The sequence below is a fragment of the Sinocyclocheilus rhinocerous genome, unplaced genomic scaffold (genome assembly GCF_001515625.1).
Source record: "Sinocyclocheilus rhinocerous isolate Xijiao unplaced genomic scaffold, SAMN03320098_v1.1 scaffold756, whole genome shotgun sequence".
Classification (NCBI taxonomy): domain Eukaryota; kingdom Metazoa; phylum Chordata; class Actinopteri; order Cypriniformes; family Cyprinidae; genus Sinocyclocheilus; species Sinocyclocheilus rhinocerous.
Genome location: NW_015662039.1, coordinates 669,137 through 691,594, shown reverse-complemented (window position 1 = coordinate 691,594; position 22,458 = coordinate 669,137). Strand labels below are relative to the sequence as shown.

General features: G+C 36.1%; 2 protein-coding genes across 3 annotated transcripts in view; both read right to left on the bottom strand.

Annotated features, from left to right (window-relative positions):
• Positions 1-4,405, bottom strand: part of LOC107727363 (endothelial PAS domain-containing protein 1-like) — a 36,258-nt gene extending 31,853 nt beyond the window's left edge. Inside the window, exon 1 of one of the 2 annotated variants that reach the window (XM_016537206.1) lies at positions 4,106-4,405. In XM_016537206.1, coding sequence (XP_016392692.1) covers positions 4,106-4,131 — 26 coding nt within the window. In that variant the 5' untranslated portion in view covers positions 4,132-4,405. The remainder of the gene's footprint in view (positions 1-4,105) is intronic. The other variant, XM_016537207.1, reaches the window with a different exon arrangement.
• Positions 4,406-7,562: 3,157 nt separating this feature from the next.
• The window catches only part of LOC107727364 (protein kinase C epsilon type-like), a 108,423-nt gene continuing 93,527 nt past the window's right edge, over positions 7,563-22,458 (bottom strand). The window contains exons 12-15 of the mRNA XM_016537208.1: positions 14,933-15,071; positions 12,638-12,826; positions 9,950-10,096; positions 7,563-7,851 (exon numbers count right to left, since the gene is read on the bottom strand). Coding sequence (XP_016392694.1) covers positions 7,705-7,851; positions 9,950-10,096; positions 12,638-12,826; positions 14,933-15,071 — 622 coding nt within the window. The 3' untranslated portion in view covers positions 7,563-7,704. The remainder of the gene's footprint in view (positions 7,852-9,949; positions 10,097-12,637; positions 12,827-14,932; positions 15,072-22,458) is intronic.

Genomic DNA, 22,458 nt, shown 5'->3' with positions numbered 1-22,458 from the left:
CACTTTTTTTACTCAGTCAATTAATTTACAGTTTTTAAGGAATACTTTAATTCACATGGATGCATAAAAATTAAAAATCCATTAAAAACTTTATGCATAAATTGTTACGAAACAACAACAAAATTTCAAATTAATTCTGTTCTTATGAACCTTCTAACAAAAATGCATCATGTTTCCACAAAAATATTAAATTTTTTAGGTAGCAATAATATTTCACAGTATAGTTTTTACTGTTTTTTTTGATCAAATAAATGCAGCCTTGTTCAGCATAAGAGACTGTTTAAACACATCCTGTCACAATAAACTGCACATTTCTGTTTAGACAAGTCCTACAGCTGCATGGGAGGCTCTTTGAATTTCTCCACCATAGTCTCATATATTGGGATTCTCCTGTGAAAACAAAGGTCTTAAATGCCCACATCAGTCCTACTCAAATGCCCATCGCTGATACCTACAAATGACACAAAGAGGAAAAGATAGAAAGCATGCAGTAAACCTTGCAGCCTTTTGATGATATCTGATAAATATGTCAATATAAATGCTCTTGAAAGGGCTTAAGTGTTGATTCTTCAGAGGAACCATCATTGCAGTATTGTAAATATTGTTGGCTACAATCATGGCAAATGCACTCAGAAAAGAACATGAATAAAATGCTGTAAAATCTATATAATGATACAAAAAAGCAGTAGTTATCTACATATACTTTTAACAAAACATTCTGATAGTAAAAAAAAAAAAAATTTTGATTGTTCAAAAATCTACCAATTATTAAAAAAAAAACAATCCCAAATTTTTGAATGTCGTATGACTTAAGTTGATGTATATGGTGACAGCAGGAAGAGTGTCAAGTGTGTATTTGTGAGTCATTTGTTTAGTATAATAATAACGGCTAAATAAATTTGGCATTATGAAAATTGCAAGCATGTTGCATTCACAAAGGATGTTATAAACAACAAATTTCTAAGATGGTCTGAATTCATTCTGAATGTTCACACACAGAACAAGCCAAAATTCTTGCAAAATACTGAGACCCCTGAAGCTACTGTAAGTGATGAAACATGACCAACCTTTGAGGCTCTTGGAAAAACATGCCTTTATCTACACTTCAGAAAAACTCCAAAATCATACCAATACATACAATTCACTGCAGTTTCCAGCTGAAATGAGCACTAGTGGCAGTAAAACACCACCAACTTTTATTGCCTTTCATACAAATACAGGGACATAATATAGATAAGATAATAAAGACTCAGCTCCTTGCGCAATATGAAGTTATAACCTTAAAACACATTTACCACAGTGCATGATTTGTAAACAAATACATTTTGATGTTTGCATCACATAATCAGATCCATATGGCTTTTCTAACATAGTAAACTTGCTTGATAGCGCACCTGGTACAGCACTGCACTTGTGCTCGTGTACAAGTGCCGTGAAACACAAGACACGATAAAAGGGCTCAAAGACTTGTAGAAGCAAGCTAAAATGACAGTTGCTTCAGCAAATAAGTTTATTTATTTTTATTTTATTTTACATTTGCTTTTGCTCACACTAGCAAGTTTAGGGGTAGATTTTAGTGTAGGTGGTACAATGTTTTCAAACGCAGAAGCAACATCATTTTGCAGAAATGTCATCACAGGCACTTTTTTCCAATGAGCCTGGTTTGGAAATGACTGTTTTTGCAACACTGAGTTGTCAATACAAGGTCAGCAATACTTTCTTCTCTGAATGAAGAGTTTTAGAGACAGATTTATTAACAGCTTGTGCCAGGAAGTCCCTCTTTTGGTGTTAAAAATTAGCAATGAAAAGGCATGCAAAAGTTATTTTTGTGGCTTTTATAGGATTGTGGTCTCATGCTAATTGGCCCGGTTTAGTAAATCCGGCCCTTAGACGCCAATCTCAGGTTAGGTAACTAGATAAGCAGTTATGTTGAAGCAGAGCACAGAACATTGCTCTGAAACACAAGTTAGATCAGGCTAATGGCCAGCTCTCAGCCTGAGGGAGTTAACAGAGCCCATCACAAAACACAGCCTTTCTCTTCGTAAATGAGCCACTGCACCGTTTTCTAACTCCGGCACAGAATGAACCAGGGAGACAAAGCCTGGTGATTCAGGGTGACGTAATGGAGAACTACAACAAATGATGAGCAAAAAATGGCCAGAATGACCATCAAAAAGCCACCCTGCATGAATTATAACGCTACAGCAATCAATTCGGTCCTACTGACAAGCACACAAATACTTAACGCTCAGTCAAAACATTGATGACTACTTCATTAGAGGCTTGCTTAATTCTGTTGTGCCTTATAGTTACAAACAATTGCACTTCTGATAAAACATATTCGTGATGCACCAACTTTTCAGCAATGTAATGATTGCGAATGAATCTGGTTGAGAGACCGTTTTAAAGAGCCAAAATCGTTGACTGAAATGGTGATGTTTATTTGGCACTTCTTTGACTGCACAGCATACTGTGACAGTGTTTTTATTAGAGTTCTGATTATTAAATAATTTAGAATAATTACTATTTTATATGCTATTTTCTGTTTTGTGAAAACTTTGAAAAATGAATGTTTTTAATGAAAACAGTTTTTGTAAAAATTCATTTCGGTGGATCATTATAATCTACTGAAGCTCATGATATACAAATGGGGCCAAGAAAGGGGACTCTGGCTATCTTACACAACACGCATAAATACAAACATGCCAAAATATATATAAAACATGTCGGGGTTGATGTAATCTCTCTCCTACCAACAGTAAACCACCAAAACATATGGGTTCAGTATAGACAGACACAAACAAATAAAAACACACACACACACACCTATATTCAGGTAAACACATCTCTTCTCGGCCCCTTGCGTTTTATCTTGTGTCTCACAGTCTGTGGTCAGTGACAGGCAAGATCACAGTCTTGTGCCTTGAAGTTAAAGGTTTTGCACTCTTTCTGAATCAGCAACGCTAATGTAGAGATACATTCTCTTCATTTGAGTTTAGTAGCAATGTTTGGTTATGTTCTGCCACTCTGAGATTCACCAGATAAGGGGCAGAAAGCTTGTTAGGGAAGAATTGTCACGAGGATGAGGCAGACTTCAAGGCGCTCTCAGAGCCGTCACACACGCACACAAACACATTCTCTATTATTCTCTCATTAGCATTCTGATGATCTTTAATCTTCACAGATATAGCTACATGACGTCTCCAAGTTACCAGTTTTCCAGACTATATACAGCTCATTTTATAGCCTATTAACATGCTGCCTGATAAGTAGTGCTTAAATCCTGCTCACTGTAATAAACTTTAACCCACTATATATAAACTTTTAAAATAAGTTTAATTGCTACCTTAAATGACATGTGGTGCTACCTTAAATATTGCTACCTCAAAATTTAAAGTGGTGCCAAAAAGTCATAAACTGCAGTTTCAGTTTAATTACTGATAAAGACAATTCACTGAAAACTAGGAATGAATAAATAATGATAATAATCAACAACAACAACAATAATAATTAATAATAATAATAATAGTATTATAAAAGGTTTAATAACATTTATAATAAAATGGAGAATATCAACAGAATTGTAGGCTATTGCATTTTAAAATCATGCCACATGTAAATGCTTTCAGCTGATTTCAGCACAGGACTATACTATTTATCTCTGAAATTAAAAAAAAAAAAGATCCACGAATAAATATAATAAAATATAAATAATTCAAAGAAAGTTTTATGACGTTCTCTCACATTCCTACAAATTATTATTACTTCGAATACTTTCAATATTCGGTAAGGGAATATGTAATAGGCTAGTCTTCTTGAAGTAACTCATAGCCTATATTAGTTGATTCGTTCATTATTTTCGAATTTAAAGTAGCCTTTATAACATTAACAAGAAGCAACATTCTCAGACTAACATGACAAAGAATATAGGACACTTTTCTTTCTTTCTTTCTTTCTTGTCGGTGTGCGCAGCGAAGTGTCTCTGGCTGTGAGCTGCAGCAGCGCGTTTGAGCTTCATAGAGATCCACTTGTTGCTGCAGCTCCACAAAAACCCGAACTGCGCTGTTTACAAAAGAAAACATTACTCACAGCACGCTGAACTCACCTCTTCTTCTCTTTCTCCGCTGTCATCTCTCTGTCCCCTCGTAATTCCCGCAGTTCAACAGCAGTGCGATCTCTGCGCAAACGGGACGCGCTCCAAACCCCCGCAGACGCTCGCGTTAAATCACAGAAAAGGACGCAAAACTGACCGTGAAAATGCTGTAAAGTCCACCAGCAGGGCAAAAGTGACTGTACAGTCTCAGAACACTGCCAAGGATCGTACAGTCTCCCGCTTTTGTAAAATCCACGCGCGGTGAGGGAATTTCTCGCTTGTTTTGTGGTCAGCGAAGTTGCCGCACTGAAGGACGCTTGACAGCTGAGCAATCAATCCCTGCTCTCTGATTGGCTGGAGCCACCGTTGGGAACCGCCCACCGTCTGCGCTGACAGGATCCGCTCCTGACCTGCAGCTCTACCTTCTCCAAGAGCCAGCATCAAACTTTAACCAAACTCATTTTAATCAGTTAAGTATCGTAGTTTAGTTGAAAATAGCAGCAACATGATTGTAACTCTGCAAGATGGCATGTCTATCTGGAGCAGGACTGAGTGGACAAGTGAGCTAAAGGCTATTGAAAAAGACATTCAGGGATGAAGGACACGGCTAGCCTAATAATTTAAGAATCATTGGTACATTAGTTAATTAGGACAATGTATGGCTTTCCTGAGAAGCAAAATTGTTTTATAGTGTTTTTCTGTAAGCTATTTTGATCCTTATTGTAACAGCGTCACTATTTTAGAAAACGTCTTATAAGTAAAATAAGTTTTATATCATAAATGTTAATAAAAACTATATATTCATGTCTTAGACAACTGTTTGTAGTATCCTCAATCATTCATTTATTCTGAAAATACAGCACAACGTAACTTTCACTTCAGTGAACTATTACACTCAGATTATTCAGTTTACAGAAAGATCTGAGCATTCCCAAAATGACAAGCATATGCATTTCCTCATGTCCTTGGACATCTATAGCCTCCATCTAGAATAGAAGGTCACATGTGACAGGACTAATCCTTCACTCTTTGTTTTGGTCATGATGACCCTTATTTTTAACCAAAGTTCACCCTCTAATTTCTCTCATGCTTAACTATTTGCTTTGCTCATTATTTCCTCTATACAGTTCATTTATTCATAGCCTATGACAATCAACCACCCCTGTCTTCTCCAGCATTCGGTACAAATACAGAGTACGCACTTAGATTCTTGAAACACTTTGTCTCGGCTACAGTACTGTGCATTTGGAGATTAATTTGGACTTCAAACAGTTTGGTTCATTTCTGACATCTTATTTAATAGGTTACAAACCAAACAATGCACATATTCACATCCTTTGAGAACAGTACATTTGGCACACAGTAAAATGCAAATAATGACATGACAGTGACTAATGGCAAAGAAATAATAAAAAAATGTCTTATGACATACTGTACATATGAAGCTGCATGATAACAAAAAAAGAAATACATACACATTTATGATACTTACAGTGACATAAAACACTTATATAACTTATATTAATATGCACTGTACCTCTGTATGTACAAATATGTATTCCTTTGTGAGACACAGATTCACGTTTAACCAAAGAGGTGCTTCCATCTTTTGCTTGAACATGTCAATGTGTTTCCTATGTAGAGTCATTTCAAAAACAATACAAAAGAGTTACTCATGAAGTCCAAAATAGCTTTGCAAATTTGGCATTAGGGCACAGGTGTCTGGCAGGTGTAGCTGTGAGAGTTTCCTGTTAGTGGACTCCATCCAAGCTAATAGATGCCAGCTCAGAAGGGCACAAATAAGGCCAGACATGCTTTGAGAAAAACGACCAAACAAATGAAAGGTAAATGATGCCAAAACTCAAAATGAAGCAACAGATCTGTAAAATGGACATGAAATGAGTGAAGGTCTCAAAGTCAACATGAGACGCTGTTCACAACCCACTTTCACTTTGGAGATCTGACATATAAGAAAAAATATAAAACGGAAAATAAATATTATGCAACATGAATTGATTGAATTGTGAAAAGTGAGTGTTCACAGCAAAATAAAGGTGTTTGGATGCAAAGGGTGACATCAGAAGAAATATAAAGTTGCTTCAAAGGCTTTTTTTTTATACAGATATATCTGGCAACAATTTCATGTTGACTTTTAAACCTGGTGTTGGCAAAATGTTGAATTTACTACAAATGCGTTCATTATTTCTTATGTTCATAATGTAATGACCTGATTGGATTTTCTTGATAAACGTCTTGCTTGCATCACAAGCTTTACAGATTACATATTAGAAGAAATACTATGGTATTTCAATTGTGCTATACAGTATATAGAATGGAAGATCATTTCTATGTATTTAACTTTTTTGCCACAGAAGCGTAATATTTTGTGTTTTGTCTAACTAGAGTATATGAAAAACAGAGGCTGTAGCAGCTGAAATAAAGGACCTGTGCTGGATATGGCATGACCTGACAACCAAACGATTACCAACCAAAACAGACAGTGGAAATCAGAGACATTGAAGGTGAGATGGAGAGAGGGAAAACATCGCTAAACACACACACACACACACACACACACATACACAGAGAGAGAATATTGCACATAACAGTTTCTCATAGTCTAATAATACACAAGAATATCATAGGCATAACCATGCAGTAGATGATTAGTCTATTTTCAAAGTTCACAGGCTAATGATGAGGGTAATCAGGACTTGTATGTACTGTAGACTGTAGAGAAGTGATTGGCTACTGTCCTGACCCGTTCATAATGATAGGTCTTGTTGTGCTGTATGTAATTTCCACATCCTAGCAACAAAACAATCCAGTAATATAATGAAAAAACCACACACACAACGAAACACTAAAGAGGGTACTTGTGTAACCTTACCCTCCAGCATATATGCACACACACACAACACTTGTTTTGGTGACTTGCGTATATGTCAACACTGCTGTTTCGAATGGAAACGGCGCGATGGTCTCATGAAAGTCCTTCCCAGTACCGTCCAATCACTGTCTCTGGCTATCAGACCATCATGTGATCAGATCCCAATGCTGAGTGCTTAAAACTCCCAGTTCACACGTTCATATGCATCACATCTGCAATACAATCACTTGTTCTTTACATTTGGTTTTTGCATTTCAAAACGGTACTAGTGCAAATGGGTTGACTCCAGATGTACCACTGATGCACTTCATGATAGGAGAAGAAATGAAACATGAAATGGCCTTCTAAAGAGCTCTATCCAGCTGCTTTACTGATGTCACATGATCTCCTTTAAGTGTTTTACATACATTAAATAAAGATGGTGCAAATCTGTGAGTATCTGTGCACGCATATGAAGCCCGTATTTATAATACATTATAAGGGTATTCTTATAATGCATTATGCATTCATTATAATGCCTTAAGAATACCCTTATAATGTATTATAAATACGGGCTTCATAGAAAGTGTTACCGTATGTTTTTATGGGGTTCAGCAGGAAAGATTATAATGCCTAACTTTCTATTTTTAAATTAAAGCATCAAATTCTTGGTAAATGATGGTCTACGATCAGCTCATGGGCGTTTACAGTGTTCACAGCGCAGGAGATGGAGGTTTTAGTATTAGGACAGGGTCTCTTCGCTGAAGTAAGAGAAGCCCTTGAACTCATCCTGGTTGATCTGCTTGATAATGGCGTCTTCCACCGGGGTGAGCACCGGCTCCTCGCGGGTGAAGTCCTGGTCAAAATTGTTGACGTCCCTTTTGGTTTTCTGTGGATGGAGAAGAGGAAAGTGTGCTAAATGAGCAATTTCAGAACAAGAAATCACAAAAACACATATACATCCAAACACGGTGCATTCCATAAACGCTCTGAATAACCTAAGAAATGCTTTTCCAGCAAATATTTTAGCAGTTTTTATGTGTGTCCCTTATTTCTGTCGACTGAACAAGCCATGCCAATCATTTGTGAATTAATCATACTTTTGAGTCGGTTCTTTCTTTTCAGTAAAACAGGCTTTCAAAAAACATCTGAAGCAGACTGTCAGTCAGTAAAATAGAGAGTATCAAGATTTTTAAGGAAACAGAGAACAAACAGCGCTGGATGAAGTGGATATTCACCTACTAACAATTGAAACAAAAGGCTTCTTTCTGAGAGATAAATGAGAAAATTCAGCTACTGCTGTGTCATGTGAATAAGTGGCCATTCACACAGAGAGTGTTTTGTGTCCGCCTATGCTGTTTTTTTTGTTTTTTTTCTATGCGAACATGCACTAGATGGATATCTTTAACCATTCCATTGCTATATAACATTTTTGTGTATTAAAACACGCATAAAGACCATTGCTCTCATTTATTGTTTGATCTGAAGAGTCTTAAGTCTTGTTGAAGTTTGTAATAGAATGCTAGACATACTCAGTAAAGTAAAAGTTCTTTCAGAGTTGAATTTTGAGCATTTATATATATATATAAAGACTTAAACTACTTCAGTCTGTGTGCATTGAATTTATTTAATACACGAGTTTCACAATTTGAGTTGAATTACTGAAATAAATGAACTTTTCCACGACATTCTAATTTATTGAGATGCACCTGTATATCTGTTTTATCTGCCTCATATTGGTGCATGTTTTAAACTCTCCCAACCTCTCACCCTCTAAGGGCTCTCATCAGCCTCGTGAGCAGGCGTGAGAATGGGGCGAACAGGCAGGCCACTTCTCACACTATCTGAGAGGCATTCCACACACACTTACAGCAGCCAGCATGCATCTCTGTATCAAAGTACAGCGTCTGATGTGTGCTGAGAGTCCAAGAGCATCTCAGATATCCCTCTGTTCACATTACCAAAAACAGAAGTGTGACACAAACACTTCTAAGAAACATGAGGGCTGAAGCACTGTAATGTTCTTGATAACTGCATTTGGAAAGACCAGTGTTTATGTCTGGTCTGAGACAGTCAATATACAGAGTTTAAACTGTGTTGTAACCAGACACAACATGATAAAGTGTCAAACGGTATGTCCTATTTCTTCAAAAAAAGAAAATCTGAATTTTATTAGTCTATAAGTGGAACATAAGATAGGAAACGACATTTTATTGGTTGTTTAGTTTGTATCTCTCTGGCATCTCACTCATTAGGTCCCGCCCACAGTGAAATCTTATTGGTCCAAAATCCTACTAGACATACAGTAACTGTTTATAGAGTTTATATAGTTTTTCCTATAGGGATTTTTTTTTTTGTTCAATTTGATCACATTTTTGTTCGAAGTTATAAACAATGAACCAAACCAACCAGGTGAATTACAACATTAAAAACCTTTGATTTGAAGCTAAACGTATTTAAAAATTGGACAAAAAGACAAAGGTACAAGACTGTGTACTTAACGGCTCTAATAAGGGAAAGTACTACAATCCCATGAACCATTGCAAATGAAATGAATTAAAGACTATGAAGAAATGCAAAAATGTATAGGTGTTATAAACAATATATTTTAAGTTTATTGCAAAATATGCATTTTATTCATTCACATTTTTTAGCAGTTTATAAACATAGGTAAACTCTACATCATTTGCCATGCTTAATGGGAGTGGGTGGGTGAATGCTAAAGCGTTCTTTTCCATAATTCTCTGATTGGTGGAGATTTCTCTCAAGAATCATGGGTAATGTAGTTTTTCACCAGGAATTTCACAGTTGAACATGGTTATTAAAAGAAATGTCTGTCTTCAAAGCTTTGTACACTATCATTCAAAACCAATTCCCCATGGAGAAAATGAATAGGATGTTTACTTTAAATGCTGTCTACACAGGCAGCGCACTAGGTTTTGTAACAGAGTGACTATCCACAGTATCCCACACATTATAATACTCACAATACGTGGTTTGAAAGGCGGCTTGATCTTCCTCTGTTCCAGAAGAACCCAATCAATCTCTTTGAAGAACGGATGCACTTTAATAGCTTCCTCTAGGCCTTGGGATACTACGCAACCCAACCGCTTACTGGGGCTCTTCGTCATGAACTAAACAATGGAGTGAAGAAAGAAGAAAAGATTAGAGAAGCATAATCCTGATGGCTTGTTAACCAGAGGATGTCTATATGCGTTATGTTGAGTTAAGATGGTTAGTGATGATGTATGCATGATATAAGATTGCATCCTGTGGAAGGATGACCTGAGATGACCACAGGTCATGTGACCACAGTGCCAGTGAGACAGATCGCAGTGTGACACGATGCTGTCCAAGACAAACAGCCTGCCTTTCCCACAAAGCTTTGCAAATGGGCAAAGGACAGCCAAAGTTAATCTTGGACATGTGAAGGAAAAAGGCGACCCACAAAAAACACTGTATACACACACACACACACACACACACACACACACACACATAAACTGACACTATGGCACACTGCAAGCCTTAGTGCTGCTCAATATCAGTATAGAGCTGTCATCATAATACTTACTGTATGATTGTGCAGCTATTGACCGAGTGATCAAAGAACCAAACTATCTTTATGTAAAATCTTTGGAGTGACTTCCATCAATGTTGAGATGAATGGCGATCAAAAGTGACGTAGAAGTCACATGAGTTCCAATATGACTGTTCAGACTAAGGTCGCATTGCACCTGTATCTGATTTAGGACCACATATGGAAGTCAGATTCCATGTGGTTTGTGCTGTTCACTCAGTTAATAAAACAAAACAAAAACATCTGAACAAAATGAGTCACATATGAACAAAAAAAATTGAATTTCTATGAGTGTAAAACCCTTAAACAAACATGAAAAATGCTAAAGAGCACAAGCAGTCATGCATACAAATACACACAGAGAAACTAGTCAAACAAGCCAGACAAATAAATATGAGCATTGACTGAGAAGATACTTCTCATTGGAATTGCTTTAATATCTCAATTGTTTCTCTTCGACAACAAGATGAAACGGAGAAGAAACTGAGACTTTTGGTAAGAGGAATCAGAAAGGTTTGGTTGAAAATGGACTTGAATAGGTTGAATTGTTCCGACTGATATGAACCAGTTACACTCTTAAAAATAAAGGTGCTTCATCTGGGGCTCTTCGTCATGAACTAAACAATGGAGTGAAGAAAGAAGAAAAGATTAGAGAAGCATAATCCTGATGGCTTGTTAACCAGAGGATGTCTATATGCGTTATGTTGAGTTAAGATGGTTAGTGATGATGTATGCATGATATAAGATTGCATCCTGTGGAAGGATGACCTGAGATGACCACAGGTCATGTGACCACAGTGCCAGTGAGACAGATCGCAGTGTGACACGATGCTGTCCAAGACAAACAGCCTGCCTTTCCCACAAAGCTTTGCAAATGGGCAAAGGACAGCCAAAGTTAATCTTGGACATGTGAAGGAAAAAGGCGACCCACAAAAAACACTGTATACACACACACACACACTCACAAATTGTTCCGACTGATATGAACCAGTTACACTCTTAAAAATAAAGGTGCTTCATCATGCCATAGAAGAACCTTTTTGTCTGAATGGTTCCATAAAGAACCTTTAACAGCTGAAGAACCTTTCTGTTTCACAAAAGGTTTTTTTGTGGTGAAAGACGATTCTTCAGATTATAAAAAGGTAAGAAAGAGATGGTTCTTTAAATAACTTTTGTTTGAATGGTTCTTTGTGGAACCAAACATGGTTTTTCTATGGCATTGCTGTGAATAACATTTTAAGCACCTTTATTTTTAAGAGTGTAATTGAGAAAAAAATAAAAATAAAAATAAATAAATGGTTAAAATGAACCAGAATATAGCACACAAGTTGTATGGTCTTATTTATTTATTTATTTTATTATTTAATTAAAAAATATTAGTAATTTATTTTTCATTTATTTATTTAAATTTTGTATGGAAAACAAAAGAGCTGCAAGAAAATATAAAATATCTCATTTTTTGTTCCACAGAAGAAATAAAAGCATATGGGTGAGTTCATTATGACATTTTAATGACATAATAATATATGCCTTCTGTAGAGTTTCAGAAAAGATCATCAAATATTTGAAAGACTGAATGATCCGAGCTGTACTATTCTCATTAATTTTATAGCTCTATACTTTTACTATCTGTCAACAGTTTGTGTCTACTTTTGATTTTTCACTGGAAGCACTGGAGACAAAGCAGATATATAAATGAAACATGACCTAAAAAAATCTGCTTCTGAGCAATAGAATGTTCCTCAGCACTTTGTCATATGCACTTAACCAGTTTGAACAGTTAAAAGAGGAGGAACCCATGCAATGGTGGGCTGTATATCCTGAAACGAGACCTCTGAGATTACACAACCCAAAACTCCAGCAGGGAACACAAACAATCTGTTCTTTTCCCACAAGGAGTGTCGTTTTTCTGAGCTTTCGCCTTCTTTTGCTCTTCTGTTACTTAACTATTCTTTCAAGAAGAGTGTGAGAGCACGCAGACAGTAGTAAGAGGAAAGGTTAAGAGGTGGTACCTATGTCTTTAGTAATAATCAGCAGGCAAACTGTATCTTTAGGGAATCCCCAGAGTGATCCATGAGTAAATCCGGACACGTACCGCTTTAAGAATGCTGACGGCCTCTTTGCTGAGCCACACGGGATATAGGACGTCATCATGGAGAATAGACTCAAAAAGGTCGTCCTCATTATCTGCTTCAAAAGGAGGCTGACCAGCCATCATCTCGTACATCAGCACACCTAGAGCCCACCAGTCCACTGACGGGCCGTACTCAAGCTCCTGCAGGATCTGCAAACCACAAATCTCCATAAATCTAAAGTTTGAAACAGAATAATTGAATATACATGATCATGTCCAGCTCAGACTCAGATGAAAGCACTTCTGGAATATCCTGTGCTGGTTTTGGGAGGAAATCCTTCAGATATGTGCAGAATTAATTAACACATGGTATAACGTGTTAAATGGAGATGATGGTATATTGGGAGTTGAAATTATGATCAAATCAGCTGTTATATTTGACTCTATAAAGCCTACTGTATCATATTTGATATGCAAAACTTCTAAGTCCTCTAAATTATTAACATGATCAAAACTGCTGAATCTTCTACATGTCTGATTGATACCTTATGCTTTTGGCAAGTAAAAGGCTTTTTAGTATAATTCTAAAAGTATAACCTTCAGGTTGTGGATCGTGTGTCTTTTTGCTGTGAAATCTTTACTGATTTCTATAAAGTAAATGTTGGAATAACTTTTATATTGTTAGTACTATTTCAAGATGAACAATTATTGAACACCTTTTTTTTATATAAAAAAATCATGTTAAAATGTAAGCATCAAATATGATACATCAGTCTTTTGAGGAACATTTATTTGCTCATCTCAATCAGCATGCCTCCGCAATAAAAACAATACAGAGTCATATAAAACTAAGCACTTAAATATCGTACTTAAACTTATTATTGCAAGATTAAATTAAATTCAAATTAATTTGTATAGCGCTTTTCACAATACAAATCGTTGCAAAGCAGCTTTACAAAAAATTTTAAGTTTCCACATTATATTTAGGAGTAGGTTATTAGTGGTGACTATGACAGAAATGTACAGTAAAAATCATGCAGTTAGTTACAAATTGCATGTAATCAAACAGACAGTGAACACTATTAACTGCAATGATTAAATGTTGTGATTAAACTTATAGCAAAATATTGTAGTTTTGTATGTTGTTCCAGGGTTTGCATCATCTGAGGTCTTCTATACTCTATATATAAGATATAGAGTGATGACATTAATTTTATGTAAGCAATCTGCTATACTCTAATAAAGATCTTATTGATTTACATTACAAGCTTTTCATCTTTTTTCATCTTAATGTTTGCTCAGTTTGGGCCTTTGAATAAAACTCAGGTGTCCATGATGTATGAGCTCCATATTCTCTTAAAGCATGTCTATATGAGCCATTAAAGCATGTTGTATCAAATATGACACACACACACACAAAAGGAGGAAACATAAGCAAACTTTTTTTTTTTCTGAAGGATCAATAAACTATGCCATTTTAAAGATTTTTCAGGCTATTATTTTATATGTCAGATTTTTCATAAGAAATGCAAGATATGCAGAGATGGGGGAAATGGTAAACTTTATGAATAATGGGCATTTCGTTGGAAACTAGCTGAATTTTCAGTGAAATTCTGCAGCCACATATGGTTATTACTTTAAACAAAAGATAGCTCTGAAGATAATGAAAAACTAAAATGGGAAAACACTGAAAAATGAAAACTATTTCATTGGGCCACATTCATGAAACAAACATCTCTATTTGTAACGACTGTCTGTAAAACCATTCTAAAGTAAATTGCAACATTAATTCAAATACATCAATTACGTAAGAATAAGTTTGCAAACAACTCCGAAATGTTGAGTGCTTGAATCAGGACCACGATATGAAAGCTAGTGATTGCTCAATAATGGAGTAAATATCTGACTTTTTCAAGAATAAATGAATCAGTAAATTAACAAAAATATAAAAATAAAAGGTTACACTGTAGGGACCAATTCTCACTATTAACTAGTTGTTTATTAGTACGCATATTATTATTATTATTATGGCTGTTATTAGTACTTATAAAGCACATATTAATGCCTTGTTCTGCATGACCATATTTTAGATCCCTTAATCCACCCCATACCTAAACCTAACAACTGCCCTACTAACTATTAATACGCAGTAATTAGGAATTTATTGAGGCAAAAGTCATAGTTAATAGTGAGATTTGGACTTTAAAATGAAGTGTGACCAAATAAAATAATGTTTCATAGCTTTAATGAGAACCAAACAGTAGAAAAGAGACTATGACTGTGCATTTGTGTGTGTGAGAGTGTGAAATACTGTACCTCCGGGGCAATGTAATCTGGTGTGCCACAGAATGTTGTGGTTGTGATGCCATCCAGGATTCCCTCCTTACACATGCCAAAGTCTGCCAGCTTACAGTGACCCTCTGCGTCCAGCAGAATGTTGTCTAGCTTTAAATCCCTGTAAAGAAAATTCAAGTAAATGTAAAAAACAGCAATATTAACCTACGTGTAGCATGCAGATAAACATCAAATTTTCATTTTTGGGTGAACTATCCCTTTAAGTAAAATATAAATTGCCCATAGTATTAATTACATACATATAGTAGTAATTAAGTAAAGCTGCAAGTTTTAGTAGTCATAATGAAAAAAAAAATCCAGTGTAAGTAGTGTATGTCAGGCTAGACTTGGTATCAGTGCAGCAGTATTTGAGCATCCGTACTAGGATACATAAGACATAAATTCACTGTACCCGCGCAGTGAATTTAACCAGCACAAGAAGAACGTATAGAGAGAGAGAGAGAGAGAGAGCGAAAGAATAAAGAAAAGGAGAGTGCGAGATGATAAAAGTGCCCCTGATGAAAGACAACAAGGAGTTGGATGAAACCAGTCGGATTGGGGTTTGATGGTTGATTGCAACAAGAATGTCAACATCACTTCACAGGATGTCATTCAGTCAAAGGTGTTTTCATAAAACCATCCTCATTGAAAAGGGAGGGGAGCGTCGGATCCCTTACGCAACTGTTCCTTTTGAGAAAGGCACCCTGGTGCTCGGCACATTCCCGTTGGTCTGAAAGTTGGCGTGAGGGGCTTCATTCCTCTCTGTCTTTCCCCACCGAGAGTCTTCAATCACTCTTTACATGCAGAAGTGTGGAAAAATGCTTGTAATGAATGCTGGAAAGATGAGAGGCCTGCTTCCCAAATTTATGATCCACTTCTTGATTGAGAAGCCAAAATGAAGCCTAAATAAATTAGTTTTAAAGATGAACTACATCATATTCATATTTCCACTTGAGTCATTAGTTATTATTAAAATGTGAAAAAGTCAAACATAGAAAGCGTAGGTGTGTTTGACCTTCAGTGTAGGTTCACAGAAAGAAAGAGGTGGAAAGTTCATGAGACGTGAACGGCTGATCTGTATTGTCCTCTATACCAACATGCGCTTCTACATCACAAGATGTTCCAGAATTGTCCATCTCTCCATCTGTCTCTTATTTCTGTCTCTCTTTTCCCCCTCTATCCATTCCTGTCTAAGTCCTACAGTAGTCTACACACCTTCCAACACAACCGTCACGTCGCCCCTTCCTCTCTTTCCCAAGAAAGAGAGCTTAATTCAGAGCTTCCTTTGTTGATTTAGATTCTGTGACTTTGCTACATTGGCCGCTCTTATCTGCCCTCTTTGAAGTGCTTAAATGGTAAATGCTGCTCTCCCTTTTGCTTTTATTTTCCAGGATGTTTAGTAACATACTCTTTGTTTTTTTCCAGAGTTACATTGTGACTTTCTGAGACTGTGAGGTGAAGCTTTAGTCTTCTGAGATTCAAGATAATATCCACATAATATCAGATTAGATGTGCTGTTGGTTCTGTGCAAATAAAACACTTCATTAGAGCCTCATTAAATACTCTTCGTTTAAAAGTAACATTCCTCAATTCGGATCCATACTTATTTTTAATAAACTAATTCATCAAAAATATATTTAAATTTATTTTTATTTATTTATCTACCAACTGCTACAGCAAACAAAAGCCAGGTATTTGAATATTGAGCAGCGAGCTCATTGGCTACCGATACAGGAGAGAACCAATCAGCTGCCATGTGACAATGATGCCACCAGGACAGATTGAGCTAGACCTATCGGACTGCGCCATCTAGAGTTTCATGCCAGAGCTCTGTATTTGTATAGGTGGAATGGAAACCTAAAAGCAACAATACATTTGAAAAGGTGCTTTTAGAAAAGTAAATTAATTAAGTAGAAAAACATGTTTTCGATGAAAGGCTGTTTAAATGAAGATAAAAGAAAAATGTATAAACAACATTAAAAGCTTTAGAGTTTAGCATGAGCTGTAAAATCACAAAAGGGCTATAAATGATGAGATTAACTATTGTATTATGTTTCACTAGAGCACCTTTCATTTGGAGGAAAGTACTGACATAGTAAGAACTCAACAACACAGAACAACAAGTCAGAGCCAGAGAAAGACACACAGAGAGGGGGAGATGGCAAAGACTCAATTTAGTGCATTTCCTGTGTTTTTAAGTGAATTTTGAGGAGTGATTTTCCATTACGTACACAGCAACCTCTATGCAAAATAAAAAAAATCTGCTAGAATATGCTTCTTTTTTTTTTCAAAGGACAAGAAGCTATTCCATTACAATACACCAAGGAAGGACATGACGTACACTCTTTATTATAATGTTAGAAATGTCAAAGTAACATGAATGATTTTTGCAAATAATAATTAATAAACATATTTAATATTAATATCTATTAAAAAGCATATATTTTATATTATCATTGTGTGCAAATATTTAGAATGTCAAATCACTGTTTATATACACTATATATATATATATATATATATATATATATACACACACACATCAAATATTTACACTACAGTTCAGTAAGATTTTTTAAAAAGAAATTAATAGTTTTAGTCAGTAAGGATGCGAAAATTATCAAAAGTGTTACAAGATATCTTTTTCAAAAAAAATTAAATTTTAATTTATTAAATAATTCATACAAATATATCATTGTTTCCACAAAAATATTAAGCAGCACAGCTGTTTTAACATTGATAATAATAATAGAAAATGTTTCTTGAGGACTAAAGAATGATTTCTGAAGGATCATGTGACACTGAAGACTGGAGTAATGATGCTGAAAATTCTGCTTTCACATCACAAGTTATTTTAAATTGTAATAACTTAATTATTTTAAATTAAAAAATCAAATTTAACAAATAAACAATCTAAAAAATAAAATGAATTAAAGCAATACAAAAACACTGTATACATATTTATTATACTTAGCCTATATTTTATACATTATCTAATGTAATAATATATATCACATTGGACTGCTCTATGCTAAAATATTCGTTTAGCACCACTCATACCCTTTAAACTTAAAATTTTATGGAGCACGGCAAAATATTTTTTATATAAGGACTTTAAAATTACAATTTACACAAATGCATGAACAAACATTTTACACAAGCAGGCACTGAGAAATTTCAACACATCCATTACTATGTCAATGCATTTTAACTAATGATCTATTAGGCGTTGTATAATTGATGGACTGTTTTCAGTATATCTTCTCAGATGTCTGTATACCGTAATTTACCTTCCCTACCAAGGTGAGCACTTTGCTCAAATGCCCATGAATACTAAGTTAGTCGGACACTCCTGGAAGGTTACCAAGCAACATCCACATGATCTAATTAATATTCATGCATAACAAAGAAGAAAAGAAAAGACTCTTTATAACTAAATTACGCAGCAACTAGTTTCCCAAGTTACCTGCAGAGCAGTGCCCCAGAAACAAGATTGCAGTTTCTCTGCTGATATAAGTGAATGGGGAAAAAAAAAAAAATCCAATCATCGTGTAAAACACAACTTGCCTACAATGTTACAATGATTAGTAATTATAGGGGCTGTAATTATCACACAGAGGACCTTGTTTACTAAAGTAAGAGCCTATTTTTTCTCTGAATGTACTCTAGGGTTAATACATATCAATTAACTCTTACAGAAAGAGGATCACAAGGATACTTATTGTATGAAAGTGAAAAGCACCTCAATGGTCTCATTTTGCTTTTTAGGTGAAATGTCACAAAGAGCACATCCATCTGACAAACAGATCTCGCAAGCACAAGGTGTGGAAAAACTACAATAACTACCAGCACACATTGTTCCTTCACAGGTCTCAGTGCTTTTGTGTCCCTAACACTCCCATACACCATAACAAAATCCCTCAAGAACCACAGGTCAACAAAAGATGGGCAATCAAGCAGAGGAGCCACATCTATGCCACCTGCTCTAACTATCTATTTTTAGAGCGCTGAATACGAACAAACAACCAAAGCAGCCAATTGCAGTCTACAGCAGGGAAGTCAAGCTCAAACAAGTCCTCTTTAACCAGATCAAACTTCTGCGGTTTCAGTCAAAACTGCCACCATGTCCTTCCCTGATAGGGAGAAGAAAGCTGCCCCTGCACATTTTGTTCTAGAATGTTCTGAATTCAGTTTTTTTTAGGTCCTGGTATGTGCGGCAGGTCACAGAGAGGTAAAATTGGTTCTCATGGGGGAGAAATGCTGTTCTGCCATGCGCTTGCATGCAAAAGTGTTAACACGCAGACTGCGTTTCGACATGCAGGTTTCCTGCAATGTAGGGCTTTCCCAAAACGCAAGGATGCCATTCGGATTGAGACCGATGGCCGAAGAGAGGATAATCTGGGATCTTTATTTGTAACCGGTGGAAATGATTTACGTAAATTTCACATGATGTCGTCGTAGAGCTCTGCTTAAACTTATTACTGGAGCAAGTTAAGTGACTCGCTCAAGGCTACGATGACGATGGCTCGTGGCTCGCTTTTTGCAGGGTGGTCAGATTTAGGGGTGACCTGGGTTAATGTCGCATGTTTTACCACAGTGTTTAGACCTTAAAAATGGTCAAATCTTTGAAAAAAATCCTAATCCTGGAAAAAAAAAAACAGTATCACAGTTCCCACAAAAATATCCCAAAAAAAAACAGTTTTCAACAATGATAAATAATAAGAAATGTTTTTTGAACAGCAAATCTTAGAATTAGAATGACTTCTGAAGAATCATGTGAGACTGAACACTGGAATAATGATGCTAAAAATTCAGGTTTGAATTACAGAAATAAATGACATTTTAAACTATATCAAATAGAATACAGTGATTTTAAATTTGAATAATATTTTAGAATATTACTGTTTTGCTGTATTTTAATCAAATAATGCAGCCTTGGTGAGCAGAAGAAACTTTTAAAACATTAAAGGTCACATATTGTACACCTTTCTGGAGTTTTCTTTTAGGTTTTGATGTCCTTAAGAATATATATTTGCGGTATAAGTACCAAAAACCATCTCAATATATTTTTACAGCTCCTCTCTCAGGAGCTCTGCTGAGAACAGGTCGATTTTGGCCTGTCTAATTAATATTCATGAGCCTCTCTTCTGATTGGCCTGTTGTTTTCTGAGTGACGCATGGCCAGGCCAACCACAGGTAACTAGGGTCAGCCGACGTCACAGCGCTAGCTGGAGGCAGCAAAACAAAGGGGAAACTGGAGGCGGCCCATTCAAACCAGCGCAGGTTCGGCTACATAAGGAGCTTAAAATATCATCTTGTTGTGATGTTGGGTGCCAGAATCGACGTAATACAGCCTCAAATTAGAAATTTGATCGCATATCTGCTGCCACTGCCAGACAAAAAACCGACGACAGCTGTGGTTAAATGCGATAAAACGAGCAGACTGGACAGAAACGATTGTCAAAAATGCTCGCGTTTGCAGCGCACACTTCTTATCAGAAAAGGTTCAATAAAGTATTGTCTTTTGTTGTTATGGGCGCGTGTACATATTTCTTGCCATATGTCTATGTTTCTTGCATCTCACGACTATGTCGTGTATGAAATTATGTCTGTGTGCATGTGTGTAAAACAACAAACTGACGATTTATATATAGTCATTTGTAATTGTATATATTGTTGTGATTAATTGTGGCTGGAACAATAATGTGGCTGTAAAAATAGTTGCCTGCTGAAATTGAAATGTATATACATCTTCATCATGACTAGATAGACACGGTGAGTTTGTCTTTACTATACATGTTAGATGTGATCCATCTCATAGTAACAATCCTGTCAGATCGTCCATCCTCTGAGTGAGAGTGTAACGTTACAGGTCGGCCGATCTGGTTTCGTGGTTAAAGTTAACCTTTTCTAGGTTACTGAAGGTGGTGACTGTGTAGTTCTGACGTCAACTTCTTACAGAAGTCACAGCGGTTCGTGAAAAATCACAGCTATACTTTATGCAGGCTGTGTGCATTTTTGAAACTTATATGGTAGTTAAATAGCCCCTAGACCTCAGTTATCGTGAAAAAAGCCAGGAAATTTCAGTTTTGACAATATGGGACCTTTAAGAAAAGCTTACCAACCCTAAACTTTTCAACAGTCCTGTATATAAATAAGTTATAAGTAACTTGCAAAATATCAAACCATTGTTTTTAGTCAATTAAAATTATAAGAAAAAAGGTGACACTTCATATTAAGGTCCAATTCTCACCATTAACAAATCATTATCTACGACTTTTGCCTAAATATACTCCTAATTTGCTGCTTATTAATAGTTATTAAGGTAGTTGTTAAGTTTAGGTATTGGGTAGGATTAGGGGTGTAGAATATGGTCATGCAGAATTATGTGCTTTATAAGTACTAATAAACAGCCAATATGTTAATAACAGGCATGATAACAATCAACTAGTTAATAGTGTACTAAATTGTTACCGAAAAAAACGTATCAATTTAATAATTATATCAAAATGTGACAACTTGCCCTGACCTGTGTCATAAGCACTGTACTTTGAGTTCAAAACTTGAGATAAAATCTTGACAGTGTGGTTTTACTGAGTCACAATAGTCACAACAATTTTTTGATCCAACTGCTACAACAAAAAAAATATGATGAAATTCAAATTGTATTTTCACAAAAAAAAACAAAAAAAAACTATGCTTTTGAATGAGATGTTTGGAAACCAACATAAAAATTACTCCTAGTAAAAACACATGCATAATTGGACTTTTAATTCCTTATACTGTAGCTACTAAGATGTGTGACAAGTTTCCCCAACTAACTACAAACTCTAACATTCACACACGCAGAGAGATGAATGAAATGTTTTTATATCCCTAATGGGAAATTGGTGTCCAGGACACAATATTTTTTTGTGCGAACCCCATCTTCTGTATGTGTCAGCAATATGGACCTGTTTTGTTGTGTTTTCCCTCCCCATGTGCTCCGTGACCCAGTTTCTCCCGTGCTTGATTGTGTTCATGTCATCCAGGTGTGTATTGTAATTACCCTTGTTACCCCATGTATTTAATTCCCAGTCTGTGCTGTCTGTCTTTGTCGGGTCTACAAACGTCATGTTCGTGTGTTACAGCCATTCCTAGTGTGGATTACCCCCTTGTTTTGGATTTATTAAAGACTGTTTCTCTGATCCACGTCTCCGTCGTTCTCCCTGACACAGTGTGTGACAGAAGACCCGACCTGAAAAGAAGTTTAATTGCGTGTTTCCCTCCGTTTGATTTCCTTTTTTTGTAGAGTGTTTTTGTTTCCCGTGTTTTCCCCATGGATCCCCTCGCCGCTTTGTTCGTCTCCCTAGCCCGTAAGGACCTGCCCCTTGTGGAGTATGTGGTTGAGTTCAATGATGCTGCGCTGAACTCACTGTTCTGGATCGGGGCAAACTACCACCGCCCCGTTGACCTCCCAGACACCACTGGACTTAGCTGGAGGGAAAATCTTTTATCGTGTCCTAAGC